Here is an 18,329-nt window from a genome sequence, read left to right on the forward strand (position 1 = left end):
TGTTTTGCTCTGTGAAGGACTGGCATCCCCTCCAGGGTGTATTCCCGCCTTGCGCCCAATGATTCCAGGTAGGCTCTGGACCCCCCGCGACCCTAAATTGGATAAGCGGTTACAGATAATGGATGGATAATATAATATAATATAAGGTGGAACAACGAGATACATGTGTAGAGTGGACAGTAACAGGGCAGCGTTTAAAAACTCTAGCAGCACTGCTGTGTCTGATCCACTTGTACCAGTGCAACACACACAAACACCACCACTACGCCAGTCCTCTGGGTGTTCTGAGCATTGAAGAACAGGGTGAAACTGGGGTGCAACGTCCGGACTACAGAGTTAAACTATACTATTTGGTAAAACTACAAAATGCTCCTGTGTGGTCAGCGGATATGAGAGAATGGGACAGTGAGTGAGATGGTTACAATGTTTTGTCAGTTACCGTTTAAAAAGTCCTGTCTGAGGGGCGGAGCTATGTTCTCTAAAGCGGCTCCGATTGTCTGAGCTCCTGCCGCTTCCGTTTGTCAGCTTTGACCTCCCAAGATGGCAGCAGTGCGCTCTCTCGGTCTTCTGTCTAAACTCTCGGTTTCGCAGAGATACTCGCTTTTCTCAGGTACACACACCACTGTCTCCCCCCAGGTACACACAGCTCACACTCGCACCCCCCCTACATACAGCTGGACAGGGGCAGACCGCCATATTTAGAGGTCATTTCACAAGTTCGGGTCGTGAATCTCAAGTCCTGAACTATTGCTTCATTTAAGGTGGAACGGAAAATGAGAAAGAGCAGGTTGGATTAGGAGCAGTAGGAGACCCTTGAGCCTCTTGTTTCTGGATTACGTCAGTGTTAGCTTATCGTACATTGTTTTTACCAGCCACAGGCTTCCCTAAGGAGCTAAATTAGCTTATCAGCTCAGTTATTGTGGCTGGAAGTCAATTTCCAGCTCAATAGAGAACAGCGAATGAATGAATAAATGTCATCTGCAGTTTCTTGTATGCTTTATTAAATGGTTGTTTGCTCTGCTCAAGAGACTTGAACCTCCCACTTTCTAAGATTGTTTTGGACCTCTGGAAAGGTTGGATTGATCTGGTCTGGGTCAATAAATACACTAATCCTGATTCTTACCCTATTGATTTAGATTTGGTTTCTTGATTGTATCAGGAGGTTTCTTTCAAAGTCCTTCAAGGTGATATTGAGCTAATAATAGAGAATTTGGCTTAAAGTTCACCCTCCAGTGTCTGTGTCTGTCACTGTGTCCGACCCTCCCCTTCCAGACTTGAGTCATGGGTTTATGCACTGGAGCTGTGTCTGAAATTGTTCGGTGGGTCTTTCACAAAGCGGTGAATATCTTCACGTCTTTAATTCTGAAAGGCTCAGCCTCTAGGAGATGCTTAATTTAAAGGCAATCATGTCACTGACCCATCAAACCTAATTAACCTAATGTTATGTTTTGTAGCATTGCACAATTTGACCATTCTTTGTTTGCACCCTCACAACTTTCTTTTTTAGGTGTGTTTCTGGCATCTGGCATTTTTTTTTATTCAGAATCCTCAGTTACAACATTTTAAAATGCCTTTGTACTACTTTTAAGTAAATATTGGGATTGATATATTGTTGCTGTCCAATTAAAAACGCGTATCTCCCAAAATAGTAACTTTACTAGAGAAACCTTAACTTTCTTTGGAGGTCAATGTAAAAATATTTTATTCAGAGTAATTTTGTAGCTTTTCTATTGCTCCATTCATCATGAAATTTTCACACAGTGTGGACAGCTGCTGTGATCAAATGATACAGTAAACTACAAATCCACAAACGTGGAGATGCATGTTTTTAATTGGACGGTGTTGATATGCATTTTCTATTTATATACATTTTGCATATTGTCCCAACTGGAAATGAACTTTGTATGTAAACAAATAAACTACTGACTGAGACTACAGACACAATAAACACAACTCCAAACATTAGCAGCTTTTGTCATTGCATGAACTATCTGGAACTTCAATACTTTTAAGTGGTATCACATCTGTCTAAAAGCCACACTATCAATATGTAGGAGGAGGTCAGAACAGTGATGTTTTCCAGCTTTAAGTGTGTTGTCTTGCTTGCAGCTGCTTTCATGTTCTCTTTTTATCAACAAAACACACTGTGAAATACTAGCTTTTAAAGCTTTTATAATAATCGAACTATTTGATGAGATTCCTTCTGCCTGTGATCTGAACTGAGTTGATGCAGATTCCTTATAAAAAAACAAGTCCAGTCAGGTGTCTGTAGAGCTTGCTGACTACACTCCTGACCCAAACACAGGCGTATGAACCAGGAACCTGTCAGTCTTACAATTCGTAGGTCTCAATGTCACTGAGGTCACTAAAGTGTAGTCTTTCAGGAGGATCACTGAAGTGTTGTCTCATCAAGAATTGAGACAACACAAAATGGCTGACACTAAGTACAACATTAAGAGTAAATTAGGGTGTGAATTCAGACCCAGCTTTTGTCTTAACCTCAAATGGCTCCTTATTCCTTTTGTAGTACACTTTATAGGTCATGTTATGGCATTATGACAGTTATTTACACCCAAATATTGCTTGAATGAAGACTTATAGAAGTCTTTATTATTTGGGAGTAAAAGCTGTCATTTTTTTGACCTACATAGTTCACTCTGTAGGGAGGAGGGAGACATTTGAAACTCAGCCCTTATCTTAATCTGATATAACCTTCCCTGACCCACCACTGGGTTTAGTTGGTTGATTGATTGATTGATTAGGGATATGTCCACTCGACGCTAAAGACCCATTTTGTAATAAATAAATAACCACACTGGAATATTGTAATTAAATTTGTTGTTCTCTGCTTTTTATGCGTAGATTGTTCCAGAAAGAGTTTCTGTGTGGCGTCCTCCTTAATGGGTGGGTATTTGATTATTATCAGTGTCTGCATGTATGTAATTATTTAAAGTCACGTTTAATGTGATTTTTGTGTAATGTTCTGTTGTTGTTTAGTTTATTTATATATTTTTATTTTGACCTGTTTCTTTCTGACATTTTTCCCCCATCAATGGTTATTAAGCTCGAACACACGTAAACTATGAGGTCAAGGGAGATGTGGCAGTTGTTCGTGTCAGTGACCCAAGTTCGAAGGTAATCTTTACTTTGATGAGTTTAAACAGCAATAATGATGATGCTAATAATCATAATAATAAGTCTCTGTTTTTTCCTTTTCTAGGTGAACACCCTGTCAATTCAAATGCAAAAGGACATGACTGAAGTTATGGATGAGATCTGGGCCAACAATGCGATCAAAAGTGCTGTGGTGATTTCCTCCAAACCTGGCTGCTTCATCGCAGGCGCTGACATAAAGTGAGTGCTTACCTCTTTATCAGCCTTGTTTGGAAGATAAGTTAGTGTTAATCCTGTGACTGTATTATACTCTCCAACTCTGGATAAACAGGTTCCAGCTTTATTACCAAGAGGTCATTCATTTTCTTTTTTCATCTGTAATCGTTCTAGCATGATCCAGGCCTGTAAAAGTGCAGAGGAAGTAACTCGGCTTTCTCAGGAGGGACAGAAGATCTTTGAAATGATTGAGAAGTCCCCAAAACCTATTGTTGCTGCCATCAATGGATCATGTCTTGGAGGAGGGTTAGAGGTAAGCTAGATTAAAGTCCTTGCATGAAACAAACCTCTGCTATTAATATCTGGAGTTTTTTAAACCCTGTGTCCACACACTGTCCACTCTGTGAGACACTCCTCCCTCGTTGGTCCACCTTGTAGATGTAAAGTCAGAGACTCTGCACAGTGTGTGTCGGTCGTCCTCTAGTCCTTCATCAGTGACACAGGATGCTGTCGGCTGGATGTTGTTTCGATTGATGGACAATTCCCAGTCCAGCAGTGACACTAAGGGCTTTAAAAACTCTAGCAGCACTGCTGTGTCTGATCCACTTGTACCAGCACATCACACACCAACAAACCACCTTTGTGTATTTGGCTGATCTGTGTATGTCTGAATTTCTGTTCTTGTTGTTTTTGTCTGCTGAAACAAATCACATGGTATTTCATGTACAGCCTGATACTGAAAGATCATTCTGCACATTCTTCTCTACAGTTTGCCATTGCCTGCCAATACAGAATAGCAACAAAGAATAAGAAGACTGTTCTAGGAACCCCTGAGGTCCTTCTGGGTCTTCTGCCTGGTGCTGGAGGAACACAGCGACTGCCAAAAATGGTCAGCAGCTCTCAAGTCTTATGTAATGTTTTTAAATGTAGTAAGCAAATATTAAAGCTTGTTATGCATGTCGTGTATGGATGATAGTTAAACATGCACAGAGATTATTCTAGACCCACAAAGCGCTTTACATACAGTGGTACGTTAGGGAGTCGTCTCAACCGCTACAAACGTGCAGCATGCAGATGGACGATGCATCAGATCCGAGGCAGTATACTCCCTACACACCAGCTGTTGGGTAGAGTGGAGACAGGAGGGACAGACCGAGCCGGATTATTAATGCTGGGGCTTGTTAGGAGGCTAGAAGTGACCACAGCGGCAGATTTAGGCAGGCATTGCGGTCACAGGAAAATGCCCAGGGGTCTTAAATGACCTCTGAGTGTCAGGACCTCGGTTTTACATCTCATCTTATGATGAAAAGGTTTATTCAGTGCAATGTCCCCTGCGACCTCACCTGAGCAGTGAGATCCACTTGAGGACAGCGCCCCCTGTTGGCCCCACTAACACCATCTCCAGCTGCCACTCAAGGTTTACTTAGGGGTCTCCTATTTATGTTTTGGCCAGGCCCAAACCTGCTTAGTTCTCCTGATCATTCTGATGTGTTTTTTACACATTCCATGATTTTAAATTGAAATTTATTATAACTGTATGTGATAACATTTTTAGGTTGGTCTTCCCAGTGCTTTTGATATGATGCTCACAGGAAAGAACATCCATGCAGACAAAGCCAAGAAAATGGGTCTGGTGCACCAGCTGGTTTTCACTCTAGGTAACAATGGTTTTTATTTTAACACTCTCCTGTGGTTTTCTGTTAGAACATCATAACGTTATGAGGTGTGTTCTTTTCCCATTAACAATTTGAATTGTAACCCAGGCCCTGGACTGAAGAGCCCAGAGGAGAGGACTATTGATTACCTGGAGGAAGTAGCTGTGGACTATGCCCGTGGTATCGTCAGCAAGAAAATCCCCCTCTCCAAAGAAAAGGGCATGATGGAAAGTATGTTTCTCTGTTTTCTTATTTCCTTAATGCTATATTACCTGTGTTTTCTGTCCTGGCTATAATGGATTCCTCTGCACAAATACTCTACATCTTTACAGAAATACAAGACTATGTTATGAGCTATCCCTTTGTGAGAAATCAGATCTACAATATGGTGGAGAAAAAAGTTATGAAACAGACAAAAGGCCTGTACCCAGCACCGTTAAAAATTATTGAGGTATGTTCTTATTTTTTTCCTCCCTCCAGAGTTAAGTAAATGACAAAATAATAAAGTGTGCGGTACAGAAAGGTGTTACAGTTGATACAAAAAATAAATAAATATTCTTAAATATAAGTTATTCACGTTAGCACCAAGGACTAACCAAAAAAACGTCTACTTCTGCACTTCCTCTTTTAATACTGCAGCATGTCTCTGACATCAGGTTTGATGTAATCCAAGAACTTAAAAATCTATTATCAAGATAAGCTAATCTTTCAAGGGGGAGAATACTGCATGTAAGGTCTGTTCTAAGTTTTCATTGGCTTTTATTCATCAGAGTTTTGTAAAAGCAAGTGCTCACTTGACTTTGCTGAATGACCAACAAACTCTTCATCGTCTGATTCATGAATCTTTCATACAGTGTGGAAATGCTTCAGTGTGTTCAAGCGCCGCCTACTAGTGCCTCATTTACATGAGATATGCCCCAGTTTATAAAGACGTTTCAGTAGTGAGCCAATGCCATGATGGCGTTCAGAGGTTTATGAGCCAATGGCTGCTCTTGTAGGTGGAGTTTGAGGTAGAGCAGTGAAAAAGAATGATTTTTTGAAGACTGTTTCTCAGTCATAAAGTGTTGACGCTAAATGGACCTTTTTATTTTTAGGCAAGGTTTTTTTTTTTGCATATTTAGAGTATTTACAGCATCTACAAACTTCATTCATCCATTATTTCTGTAGAGTGTGAAGGCTGGTGTGGAGCAGGGGAAGGATGTAGGATTCCTAGTCGAGTCACAGGTAAAGTGTACTAATGTACTGAACATGTTTTTTACGTTTGTGTGAAGAGATGGAAAGAATTACCTAAATTAATTATTAATTAAATTATTAAAAATTATTAAAAAAATAAAATCTTTTGTTTCTTTAGAATTTTGGAAAATTAGCAATGACCCCTGAATCCAAAGCACTTATTGGACTGTATCAAAGCCAAGTCACATGCAAGAAGAACCGTTTTGGAGCTCCGGAAAAGGAGGTTAAGTAAGTGCTTCTACTCAGGATTGGGGTCAGTTCTGTTTAGGAACAGTCTGCTCTTGAGCTTGACCTACTGAACGGCCTCTGTGTGTCCATGCTTTGTTTTTGTAGACGACGTGTTTAACACAATCTTCCATTTCCATTCTCTGTAGAACGCTGGCCATTTTGGGAGCAGGGCTGATGGGGGCAGGCATCTCTCAGGTGACTGTGGATAAAGGTGTTCACATAATTCTGAAGGACACCACACTGGAGGGACTCAACAGGGGGCAGCAACAGATTTACAAGGGGTGTGTAAGCGTCTCACATTGTGTTGCTTTAAGAGGTTCGCATAAAGCCCCGTGAATTGTGACGTTGCATTCATTCTGGCTGTCGCACCTAGACTAAACGACAAGACCAAGAAGAAGAGCATTACCTCATTTGAAAGGGACAGTATATGGTCTAACCTTATGGGACAGCTGGACTACAGTGGCTTTCAAAAGGCCGACATGGTCATTGAGGCTGTGTTTGAGGACATCGCCATCAAACACAAAGTCCTGAAAGAAGTTGAAGCTGTAAGCTTACTTTCAGTCCATCATTTTCGCAGTTAAAATTTCAGCTTTAAAATCATTGTGATGTTTCACTGAGCTGTAATGAGAATACATCCTGTGACTGCTATTTGGGGCTCAGCACTGCAGAAACATCGCTATGTAGCTTGTGGAGGCTGGTAGAAATACAATGCTGAATCAAGGGGATTTTTTTTTTCTCCACTATACGCAGACTGTAATTTCAACTTCAGCACTGAAACAAGACAAATACAACACCGTAACTTGGTTTAAACGTCGTAATCTTATAATATTATGTTTCCTTTGTAAACAGTGGTCAGTGCTTGCTCAGTTTAATCTTATTGGATACAGTAACTAAACATTTATCAGTTTATCTTCACAGGTCATTCCTCCACACTGTATATTTGCATCTAACACATCAGCCCTGCCAATTAAAGACATTGCGGCTGCCAGTAAACGACCAGAAAAGGCAAGTTGATTTTCCTTATTCTTTTGGAGAGTTTGAGCCATTATTAAGTAACCTGTTTAATGTATTATCTCTGTCTGTTTTCCTTAGGTCATTGGAATGCACTACTTTTCTCCAGTGGACAAAATGCAGCTGTTGGAGATTATTACAACTGATAAAACGTCTAAGGACACCACAGCCTCTGCAGTGGCACTTGGCCTGAAGCAAGGCAAAGTCATTATTGTCGTGAGGGTGAGTTACCATGTTTATCATGGGTTTGCTTGAAAGATTATTTGTGTGTTTGTAAGCTCTTATAGAAGCCCAGCTGTAATAAATGTCAAAGTGTTGAGTTTCCTTTTAATCACCGTAACTGTGTTTACAGGATGGACCTGGGTTCTACACCACCAGGTGCTTAGTTCCTTTGTTAGCGGAGGCTGTCCGAATGCTGCAGGTGTGTTTTGTCATGTGACTTCTAAACTCAATCCTGTTTTATGGACAGGGATTACGTCTATGTTTAAGTGAATAATCGACTTTGTAAATGTTTAAATAAATTCTAACTCTGGAGTATTTTGTTTTTCCAAAAACCTTGACCACAGGAAGGAACGGACCCCAAAAAGCTGGACTCTCTAACCACAGGCTTCGGGTTCCCAGTGGGTCTTGCCACTCTGGCTGATGAAGTGGGGATTGATGTGATTTCTCATGTGGCTAAGGACCTGGTCAAAGCTTTTGGCTCTAGATTTGGGGGAGGAAATCCAGAACTTCTGAAGACAATGGTGGAGAAAGGATTCAAGGGTAAAGAAACTGCCTTCTTGTAGCATTCATTTATGATGGTTATCGTTTTAACACTGGGCCCGTTTATCTCTTGCTAGGTCGCAAGTCTGGAAGAGGATGCTACGTTTACCAGCCTGGGCTCAAACACAAGGCTGTGAACCCAGAGCTTGAGGAGATTCTGGAAACTTTCAAGATAACGCCAAACCCTGCAGTGTATGTTTTATTTTCTGTGCCTTCTCTCTTAGTCATAGGTTTCTGATAATCGCATGTAGGTAATTATCGCAGGTAGTGTCACTGTCACACAGCTCCAGGGTCCTGGTTCAAATCCCGCTCTGGGTGACTGTCTATGAGGAGTTTGGTGTGTTCTCCCTGTGTCCGCATGGGTTTCCCCCATGGTCCCCAAACATGCTGGTAGGTGGATTGGTGACTCAAGTGTCCATAGATGTGAGTGTGTCTAGCCTTGTGAAGGACTGGCGCCCCCTCCAGGGTGTGCTCCTGCCTTGCGCCCAGTGATTCCGGGTAGACCCCTGACCCACTGCTGCCCTGAACTGGATAAGGGTTACAGACAATGAATGAATGATAAATACCAATACAACAGTGATTCCAGAGAAAGTTTCAAAATAAAAGACCTTAGCCATTAAATACTGCACACACAAGAAGAGATTCCATGTTTCACAAATGACCTAATAAACATATTGCCTTAAAACTACAGATTAGACAGCTAGAAAAGTCCGCGAACCTTCCAGCCAAACAATGCAGGGTACATCGGTTGTACACTACTTATTGCAGTGCATTGTGGGATTGTTTGAGTTTACTGAAAATTCTGCACTAGGTTTTCAGACACTCAAACAAAATGGTGGAACCCAAAAATAGTGCACTATAAAACGAATAATGTGGAGCTTTGGACACGCGGTAGGTTTTGACTAGATTGAATTCCACCATTTTGTTTGCGGTAAAGATTGGGAACGTGTATTTTTATTTTTTTTCCTGTAAATATCAGGTAAACAGAAGTGGATTTCCTGTGTTTTGACAAGTTCTTGTCCATGCTTCCATCGCGCAGGGCATCAGACTCAGACATGCAGTACAGACTGGTGTCTCGCTTTGTGAATGAAGCTCTGCTGTGCCTACAAGAGGGCATCCTCGCCAGCCCTGTGGAGGGAGACATTGGAGCGGTGTTCGGTTTTGGTTTCCCCCCATGCCTTGGAGGTAAGAATCACAAAGTCTGGAATATACAAAGTGGATCCGTTAAAATGATGACCTCAGAAGTCTAGAACTGATCGTCTTTTGCAAATGTTACACTATTAAGTAAAGGCAAAGCAAGTTCAAGATCCTCAAAATGCTTAAGAGTTTAAGTCCTTTGTAAATATTTTAGACAAATGTGTTTTATTTTATCTGTAGTTTGGATTTTTTTTTTCTCAGCTCTATTGTAAATGAGTGTTCCCCTCAATGTAAACCCCTGCTTACATAAAGAATGAATCATTCTACATTAGTATTATTAAAATTCTCAAGTTAGTAACGTTTCTCTAACCTGTGTTGATTTTGTTTTCTTAACCTTATATTATTCTGCTTCCACAGGTCCGTTCCGCTTCGTGGACACATTTGGTGCCGACAAATTAGTGGAGATTATGAGGAGGTTTGAGGAAGTTTACGGAAACCAGTTCACACCCTGTCAACTGTTGCTGGACCACGCCAAGGATCCAAGCAAGAAGTTCCATAAGTGACCTGATGACGTGCCTTCAGCGCCACGTCGCAGATGATTTTTTTCCTGTTAACAGAGCATGACTGACTTTGTGCACTTTATAATTAGAGGACAATGTGATATTACAGAAATGGTCTCTCCGTAAAGAAAATGGAGGATCACTAAATGCATCAGTGACATTAAAGTAGCCTTTTTACTGGCTTGTTTTTGTAAATTTAATAATTTTGATAGTTTTGTATTTTCCGTGCTTGTAAATGACAGTGAGTTTTGTAGTGCATGGGTGTAAGTTTCCTAACAAACCAACTCTCCCATTTGCTTGTTCTTCTTTAAACACCTGTTTTGGTGAATGGTTTTGCTGAACAGAAACGTTCTCTGGTTAGAGAAACACCATCAGGAGACAATAAACATGATGCTTGAAGTTGTTGAGGTGACTCTAATGATGATGTAAAGCACAGGATAGAAAAGCACCATAAATGTAATTATCATTTAGTGTAACTCATTTACTGCACTGTATTGAAATCCATACAAATGGGGAGGGTGGTTTCCTACCCTCCCCAGAAGTTACATAGTGCAGTTTCTGAAAACCTACAGCTCAGTGGATCATTACAATGATTTTGAAGCTGTATTTTGAATGTAAAGATATTACAGAATGTTCCTTTTAAGTTGTCTAATTTGAGAGAAATCCTGCTTTGTGGAATACTTCCCTGGTCAGCTGGGGCAGGTAAACAAAGAGGGACCTGGACGATGGAAATTTCCCTTGGAATCCTCAACTCTGGGCTTATTCAGAGTTCTCTTTGTAGGCCGCCACCCCCGCCCCAGGACTAAACAGTTGTGATGGAAAGATTTTTTTGGGACAGGCTTTCATCTAAGTGCACGATTAAACAGGACAGGTGTGATGTTTGTGAAAAGTGAGTTTATTGCACTACAAAACTAACATCAAAAACCCATCACTCCCCTCTAATTCTAACTATACAGAGTCCTGAAGGCAGAAACATACGTGTTATTCATTTTGCTATTAAGTCACCAGGCTAGTTCAACAAGACACATCTCGTTAATCAATACGAGTTCTCAGTTATTAAAAAAATGTAAACCAGGGCTGACTCTTAGCCTAAAGCTAAAGTGGACGCAGACCATCCACAATGTATCCCTTTAACACCAAAAATAGTAAGAACCTACATGTACTACCCAACAGGTCAAGTGTTTGATCTGAAACTGCCGGTCTCCACTCGGGTGAAGCGGCCTTGAACTGACCCCGCGACATAAACCGAGACAATTAGATCCATCAGTAAAAAAAAAAGTGCAAAATGCATCAGTAAGAAGTTACGATAAAGCTGTTATCAATATTCGAATGTAAAGCCGACATCGATGATGTGACTCAGTTAATTCAAAAGAGAATACTAGTAAGTCCCATTTAGGATAATATCAAGAGGGAAAAAAAATTATATAAATGCCTCAGACCACTACAAAGGTCACAAAAAAACAAACCCCAAGCAAATTCCAAAGCTGTAAATACCCCCAGTAAGTACATAACATCAATGTAGCTTCAGCCTATTCTTGCCGTCACCCAAAATATCAGAGAGGAAAAATTTAAAACTGCGTTAAAAATGCAGATGAAGAGAAAGGAAAGACATTAAGGGAAGGAGAAATGCTGAAACTTTAAAGCAGTGGTTCTCAATCCTGGTCCTGGGGGACCACTGCTCTCCATCTCACCCACTTCAGCTTCAGAAAGGGTTGTTCACTAGTTTGCATCGGGTGTACTGGTAGCAGAGGAATGTCTTAAAGGTGCCGGGCAGTGATATTCCACGACTAGGATTGAGAACCGCGGCTTTAAACCACCTCTTTAATATCACTAGTAACTAAAGAGCAGCTGTTTAACTGGACATGCTAATAGTAGGCATGGTACACCTCAGGAGCCTAAAGCCTCTCATGTTTCCGCAAAGGACCTTTGCAACCGGGACGTCCCTCAAGAGGTCCCTAAAGTGCATGATCTCAGGGCAGATATAATACACGGTCACGGGGCTAGAGCAGCATTCGTTCACTTAACATTCAGTTCAAATCGTATATAATCACTGTCAGTTGACACAGAAGTTCATTTTTAAAACCAAATGTGAGATACAGAGATCATTTATTTCTGTGGATGCCATTGTTTGCCTCAACTGCCTGTAGAGTTTATAAAGATATTCTGAAGACCAGAACAAGGTCCGTTAGTGCCCTGACAAGTTTGATTTGTGCACTCAGCCAGGCTCGAGCCTGGACCTAAAAGACCTCGCTGTTGCTGGTGGTAAGGCACAGGATATGAATTTGATAAGGGGATGTGGTGGAAAAGCCTTCGGTTGCAGTTAAAATTTAATCAGTCCAAAAAACTTGACCACGAGCTAAGCTCCTACATCTCCCAGCAGCATTTAAGGCACAGTTAGCAATCACCACAGCATGAATAAGTGTTTTAAATCCCTCTTATACTTTGTTCTTATGTATTAACTACTCTGGGACTGTCCGTAGTTTCTGTTAAACAGCGGTGTTGTCCGTTATCTCTAAAGGTACCAACTGCCCTCTTTTGTTCACTTACGTAACTGGAAATTAAGAAAGGTAGACTTTTGTACTTAAATATGTAGAACGTGTCATCAAGTAGAGTGAAAGGTAATCATCTTATCCAGCATACTGGGCATTCGGGTTAACGTATGATATTGATATTGAAGCTATAAGAGGCCAATCAGGTGTGGTGTAAATCATGTGAAGGGTTTCGGAAGATAAGCAGCGGCACTGCTGTTCAACTGCAACACCTGACTCCTCCTGTGGCGCCACTTCTGTTGTTCATGTCGACATTTTCAGTGGTGGCTTCCTTCCCAGGGGTCTGAAAGAGTGAGAGAACAAAGAACAAAGGGAAAGTTGAAAGAACCGGACTGAAAAAGCAGCACTGGACCATTTCCAGGAGGCTGAGACAGACCTATGTGACGTCTACGTGCTCATTAATAAATCATTCTACACTTCGAACACTGATGTCACGGCATGGCTGTCTGTTTGCTGTGTTCTCCCTGTGTCTGCATTGGTTTCCTCACATAGTCCATGACACTGTCCACAGGTGAGAGTGTGAGTGAGTGGGTGGGTGGGTGAACGTGTGACACTGTCCACAGGTGTGAGTGATGGATGGATGGATGAGGATGCCACAACATCTCAGACTTTAACATCCTGCCTCACTAACGCTCATCAGATACTCAACAAGGCATTGTGAGATGAATATCGCTGTTATGAAGATGGAAACAATCTGTAAAGTTTGTTGGAGCTTCCAAAACTGAACTAAGAACAACAGACAAAGTAATCCACAACAAATAACAGTAGCAGTTGAGAGGGCAATACGGTTTCTGTATAAAGAACAACTTATCTACAGTAGAATTACCTTTCGCAGTATGTCCTCAGCAAGTGTAAGAAAAGCTTTTTCAATGTTGATGTTTGCTTTTGCGCTTGTTTCAAAGAACCGTATGTTGTGTTCTGAAGCAATCTGAGAACAAAAGGGATAAAGATTAATGTAAGATATGTAATATGTTCAAAACCTACACCTTAAAAGAGCAACACCAGTGAAATTTTGAGGTAGTTACACAAAAACACGCCCTGGGGGGTATACCACTAACAAGGATTTCTCAGTTAGCCAGCTAACTTAAGCCGGAAGTTGAGGACTGTCCAATAGTAAAGTCCCTCATCACTGTTCCTATAGGACAGGCTTGAATTTGGGCTTAAGATATCTGGTTAAATTGAGAAATCCTGTTTTGTATTATACCTCTTTGATATAGTAATGCAGTTTAACGTTTTGATACAGTAATGTGTCGTGACGCTGGCAAGTACTCAGGGCACATTTAAAAATGGGAAACATGCTTTAATTGTCATTTCACAGCAGGGCAATGAAAAGGAGACCCTGAGATTATTTAATCGTTGACAATTAACACACACCCCAACACACACTTGAGGCAGTCAGCCACGGCGCTTGTGGAGCAGAAAAGCAGAAGGTAGGGGAAAATACCTCCTTCTAGAGATTGTCTACATTCGTATTTCACTAGGGCTGGACGATACAGCCAAGATTTATATCATGATATATTTTTTAATATAAACCTCCTGGCTTTGTCAACATTAATATTTTTAATCTAACTTTAAAACTGAGCGCTGTAACAAAGTCAGTCAGTGACAGATGCTGTAAATAATGTGAATTGAAATATTGAAAATGTGTTTAAAAATCATATTGTTATTGACACAATTTATATAGCGATATGTAATGATATTGAATTATTTTCCAGCCCTATATTTCACACACTGCAAAATATATATCTATATCAATCAGGAGGAATCTTTTTGGGGCAGTCACAAAATATCTGACTTTATTCTCTCTCAAAAGACTTTTACATCCGTCACCGCTGCCTGAATTTTACACGACGGCTGGTGGAAGTTATCTCCAACTCTTAAAAATGCACAGAGTGGAGGCCCTGGAGTTGCTCTTTAAGCGTACACAGTTAATGTCTATCATATTCAGTTCAGACTTTTGCTCCATTACAAAATCTAGTGTGAAATTTTCAGATATTTTTCTGTTTTTTTGTCACAGATATGTACCTGTTCTCCCTTTGCTTTAGGCACCACACGCACGTCTTCCATATCACACTTGTTCCCGAGCAGCATTCTTTCCACATCCTCATTGGCATGCTATGGGAACAATCATCTATTTTATCAAATCTACCATCAGCACAACTCAACATAGTGAAATCTATGACAATCTGTATCAGCTCTACACTTCCAAAGAAGAACTAACTCAGAAAAAATATTCAAGAACAGGAAAGTCACGTTTTTCTAAAGCACTTTTGCACATAAAGCATTAAAACACATTTTAAGCAAAACATTCATTTTCAGCTCATCTTCAATAATTTTTTACAACAAATTGATACATTTCCCCTGCAGACAATCATCTGAAGCCCACCTCCTCAATGTTGCGCAGCCATTTGCTGATGTTCTCAAAGCTTTTTGCATTGGTGATGTCGTAGACCAGCAGGATCCCCATGGCTCCTCTGTAGTAGGAGGTTGTTATGGTGTGAAATCGCTCCTGTCCTGCCGTGTCCCTGAAGAGAAAATATTTGCAATGGGACAAGTGACATCACTTATACCGCTATGATAAACAATAGGACCAAGTAAAAGTACTTCAGACTCTTTTTAAAGCTCTGATTAATTTTACCTGTGGAAACAGGGTAATATAATATACCGGAGTAATATACCGGTAATATACCGGAGTACCTCTGTCATTTATGGTGAATCTCACTTAGTATTTTTACCCCTTACTCCTTGGAACAGAGTTATACGTGTAGTGTTTAAAATCTCCCCCTATGGAACGGGATGACCCTTCAAGATCCTGATACGTCATCAGAACAAAAATAACAAGAGTTTCATTCCCAGGTGACTAGCGCTGCTCTGTAGCAGCTCTGCACCAGTCTGCAGTGATATCAGAGGAGCTGCTGGACTTTAGTTATATTTAGAGCATAATTCGTCTTCAGAAGAGTTACACAATCAAATTTTATCACCCTCTCCTCACTCTTCTGTGATGTGGAGCTGAATAAATCTACATTAAATGGTGCAGTAGACTTAGGCACTAGAATATAATTGCTTAACAATTTAAGGTGGAACCGGAAATTAACTACAAAGATACCAGCGTACTATTAAATGTTTTATGCCCGTTATTAATACATAAACTAAGCTAATAAAACAGTTATCATAAGTTTTAAATTAAAAAAAATACCGACATTTGTGGGTGGGTTTGGTCACCATTACGCTCTGTTTGTTGTGTCTCTGAAAAATCTTAATTTCAAGGGCCACGTCGCCTTAACTCTTCACCCTACCCCTCCATCCCAACAAGAAATGAGATACCCTACCCCTAGGCAAACACAGAGGGGTAGAGGTATGGGTGTTTTCTGCACAATAGCAGCCTACAATGTCATTATCTCTCACATTTTCTGTCATGAAGGACAAAGATAAATTTGAGGACTGGAAATTTTGTGTTGTGTGCTGTTCTCAGAACAGCAGTGACAGTCCAGTAAATTGGGTATCCACTTCGATATCTGATATATCTCTGTTACTATACTAACATCCTGTGGTAAAACTGCATTACCCAAGCTCCCCCCGTAAAACTAGTCCAGTCCAAATAGAGCTTAAGTCACAAGATTCATCAAAGTGGCTGTGAGTATTGACAACCTACCATATCTGGAGTTTGATCCTCTTGCCTTGCAGCTCAACGGTCTTAATTTTGAAGTCTATGCCTGAAAATCAGAATAAACCCTTCAACACAGTCTGTAGTTTGGGAAATTTTGGGTAATCTCTCATTTAAAGTCAAGTATTATAACAACGTTAAGCTAAATATAATTAACAACTCCTGATTTGTGATATTGAAAAAATAACATGGTACAAGCAAAGATTTATGACAACAGGGGATTCTCTAAAGCCACTGGTGCAGATTGGCCGTCGCATCCTCCAGGTGGATGCTACACATTTGTGGTGGTTGTGGCGACTCCCAAATGTCCCAAAGACTGCGAAGCAATCTGGGTGTTCAGAAAATGTAGAAATGCAAATATCATCACCATCATCCTCACAACAGGCCCCTTTGGATTTTACTTCTCATATATTTTATTTAATGAGTATTTTATGGTGTGCTGAAAGAGAAAGATCCTTTGAGATTCACAAATATATTGCATGGTGCTTCACCACTCCAGAAATCAGGTTTACACCCTGGGGGCTGTTCCACAAAACAGGATTTATGAGCTACACACACACAACTTAAGCCCAGAGTTGAGGACTGTCCAATAGGAACGCTCCTCAGCTCCTTCCCTACTAAACACATCTGACTAGAGGCTTAAGTTATCTGGCTAAACTGAGAAATCCAGCTTTGTGTAATACACCCCTGGTCCTAGAGTATCCCATCCTTGACTTTTTGGGGTTTTCCAGCACAAACTCTCCCACGTCGACTCAGAATAGGCTTGATGACGAGCTGATGTCTTGGATCAGGTGTGTTGGGAGTGCTCTAGCACAGACTTGGCATTGGGCATGGTCACTTTAAGCTCATGTGCAGCCGCTCCAAAGGGTTTTATTTTGTTTTTGAAAATGCTTGAAGTTCTAAAATAACCGATTCTAGTCCCTCCATTGCTCTGCATACTTTGTTAGCACCCTTTACCCTGTTCTTCAATGGTTATGACCCCACTGCTCAGTGACACTGACGTGGCGTGGTGCGTTAGTGTGTTGAGGCTGATGCGAGTGGATCAGACACAGCAGTCCTCATAAGTTTTTAAACCACTGTCTGTCCACTCCGTTAGACACTCCTACCTCGTGGGTCCACCTTGTAGATGTTTTTTTTTTTCTTGGTCGTCCTCTAGTCCTTCATCAGTGCACACAGGACGCTGTTGGCTGGATGTTTTTAGCTATTGGACTATTCTCAGTCCAGCAGTGACACTGGAGGGTTTAAAAACTCCAGCAGCTACTGCTGTTTCTGATCCATTCTTACAAGCCCAACACGCTGAGAATGATCCACCAATCCACCACCCAAATAATATCCTACCTGCCCTGAGGGGATCCTGACCATTCAAGAACAATGTGAAAAGAAGCAAACAGTGCGGACTTCAGCTGGACTACATTCTGTAATATTAGGACTACAAAATGCAATGGAGCTGATTCGAATGGGTGCCTGGACTCTTCTGGACACACAGAGGCGCTTGACTCACCGATGGTGGAGATGAAGGTTGTGTTAAAGGCGTCGTCCGAAAAGCGAAAGAGCACACATGTCTTCCCCACCCCCGAGTCCCCGATAAGCAGCAGCTTGAACAGCAAGTCGTAGGTTTTCTTAGCCATTTGTCGTCGAGATGTAGCCCGGTCTCAGTAACGTTAGCTCGTTGTTGCTGCTGTCAAAGTTTGTTCGCTAGCTTAGCTTTTAGCCTTAACAGAGCCCCCGCCTCTACACAACCGGGACAACTCTTAAAATTCGCCTCTAAAACCGGGACCACCACAGAGACACGCGCGAGAGAGAACCGGGTTCACCGCGCCATATAACATTAATAAAGACCTGCTACTGTTTTCCTTACATTACCGGGACCCGACCACCGCTGAGCAGTTGCCGCGCATGCGCACTAGGATATCCGGTCATCTGTTCTTCATAAACATACACTGTGGGGGGTTTCTTCTCTGTCAAATATGATGTGATGTGTTTTAGAATGGTGTTTCCATTTTTTTTAAAGAAGAAAAGACGTTTAAATGAATAATAGTGTATATTAGAGTATTTATTGTGGCCCAGTCCTGATTTGAGCCCTAAGCGCTGTAGTCCCACAGAGTGTGCACTTCTAGGTGATATTTACAACTAAGGGAACTAATGTAGCATGCCTTCCCAGTGATATATTGTACTGCCCTGCCAGAAAATCTCCACCTTC

General features: G+C 41.2%; 2 protein-coding genes across 2 annotated transcripts; one reads left to right on the top strand and one right to left on the bottom strand.

Moving 5' to 3' along the window:
- Positions 1-496: 496 nt before the first annotated feature.
- On the top strand, positions 497-10,363 carry hadhab (hydroxyacyl-CoA dehydrogenase trifunctional multienzyme complex subunit alpha b). The gene is made up of 20 exons (XM_066674538.1): positions 497-610; positions 2,863-2,904; positions 3,065-3,135; positions 3,221-3,354; positions 3,505-3,643; positions 4,100-4,219; positions 4,886-4,988; positions 5,094-5,216; positions 5,318-5,436; positions 6,153-6,209; positions 6,337-6,446; positions 6,593-6,727; positions 6,820-6,991; positions 7,365-7,451; positions 7,539-7,679; positions 7,810-7,878; positions 8,024-8,219; positions 8,297-8,411; positions 9,259-9,404; positions 9,774-10,363. Exons 1-20 carry the CDS (start codon positions 541-543, stop codon positions 9,917-9,919), a joined length of 2,295 nt encoding a protein of 764 aa, XP_066530635.1. The 5' UTR covers positions 497-540; the 3' UTR covers positions 9,920-10,363.
- A 191-nt stretch (positions 10,364-10,554) lies between these two features.
- On the bottom strand, positions 10,555-17,779 carry LOC136699649 (ras-related protein Rab-10-like). The gene is made up of 6 exons (XM_066674550.1): positions 17,631-17,779; positions 16,118-16,178; positions 14,852-14,990; positions 14,491-14,580; positions 13,292-13,393; positions 10,555-12,748 (listed from the first exon to the last, which is right to left on the bottom strand). Exons 1-6 carry the CDS (start codon positions 17,755-17,757, stop codon positions 12,665-12,667), a joined length of 603 nt encoding a protein of 200 aa, XP_066530647.1. The 5' UTR covers positions 17,758-17,779; the 3' UTR covers positions 10,555-12,664.
- Positions 17,780-18,329: the final 550 nt, after the last annotated feature.

Source organism: Hoplias malabaricus, chromosome 1 (genome assembly GCF_029633855.1).
Source record: "Hoplias malabaricus isolate fHopMal1 chromosome 1, fHopMal1.hap1, whole genome shotgun sequence".
NCBI lineage: Eukaryota > Metazoa > Chordata > Actinopteri > Characiformes > Erythrinidae > Hoplias > Hoplias malabaricus.

Bases quoted from the DNA above. Each gene is read 5' to 3' on its own strand.
- hadhab (XM_066674538.1), top strand. From the start codon at position 541: ATGGCAGCAGTGCGCTCTCTCGGTCTTCTGTCTAAACTCTCGGTTTCG. The intron at 3,136-3,220 runs GTAATCTTTACT...TTCCTTTTCTAG, and splicing joins TCAGTGACCCAAGTTCGAAG to GTGAACACCCTGTCAATTCA. The intron at 7,680-7,809 runs GTGAGTTACCAT...CTGTGTTTACAG, and splicing joins AAGTCATTATTGTCGTGAGG to GATGGACCTGGGTTCTACAC.
- LOC136699649 (XM_066674550.1), bottom strand. From the start codon at position 17,757: ATGGCTAAGAAAACCTACGACTTGCTGTTCAAGCTGCTGCTTATCGGG. The intron at 16,179-17,630 runs GTGAGTCAAGCG...TCTGATTTTCAG, and splicing joins AACCTTCATCTCCACCATCG to GCATAGACTTCAAAATTAAG. The intron at 12,749-13,291 runs GTAATTCTACTG...TCACTCTTTCAG, and splicing joins CTGAGGACATACTGCGAAAG to ACCCCTGGGAAGGAAGCCAC.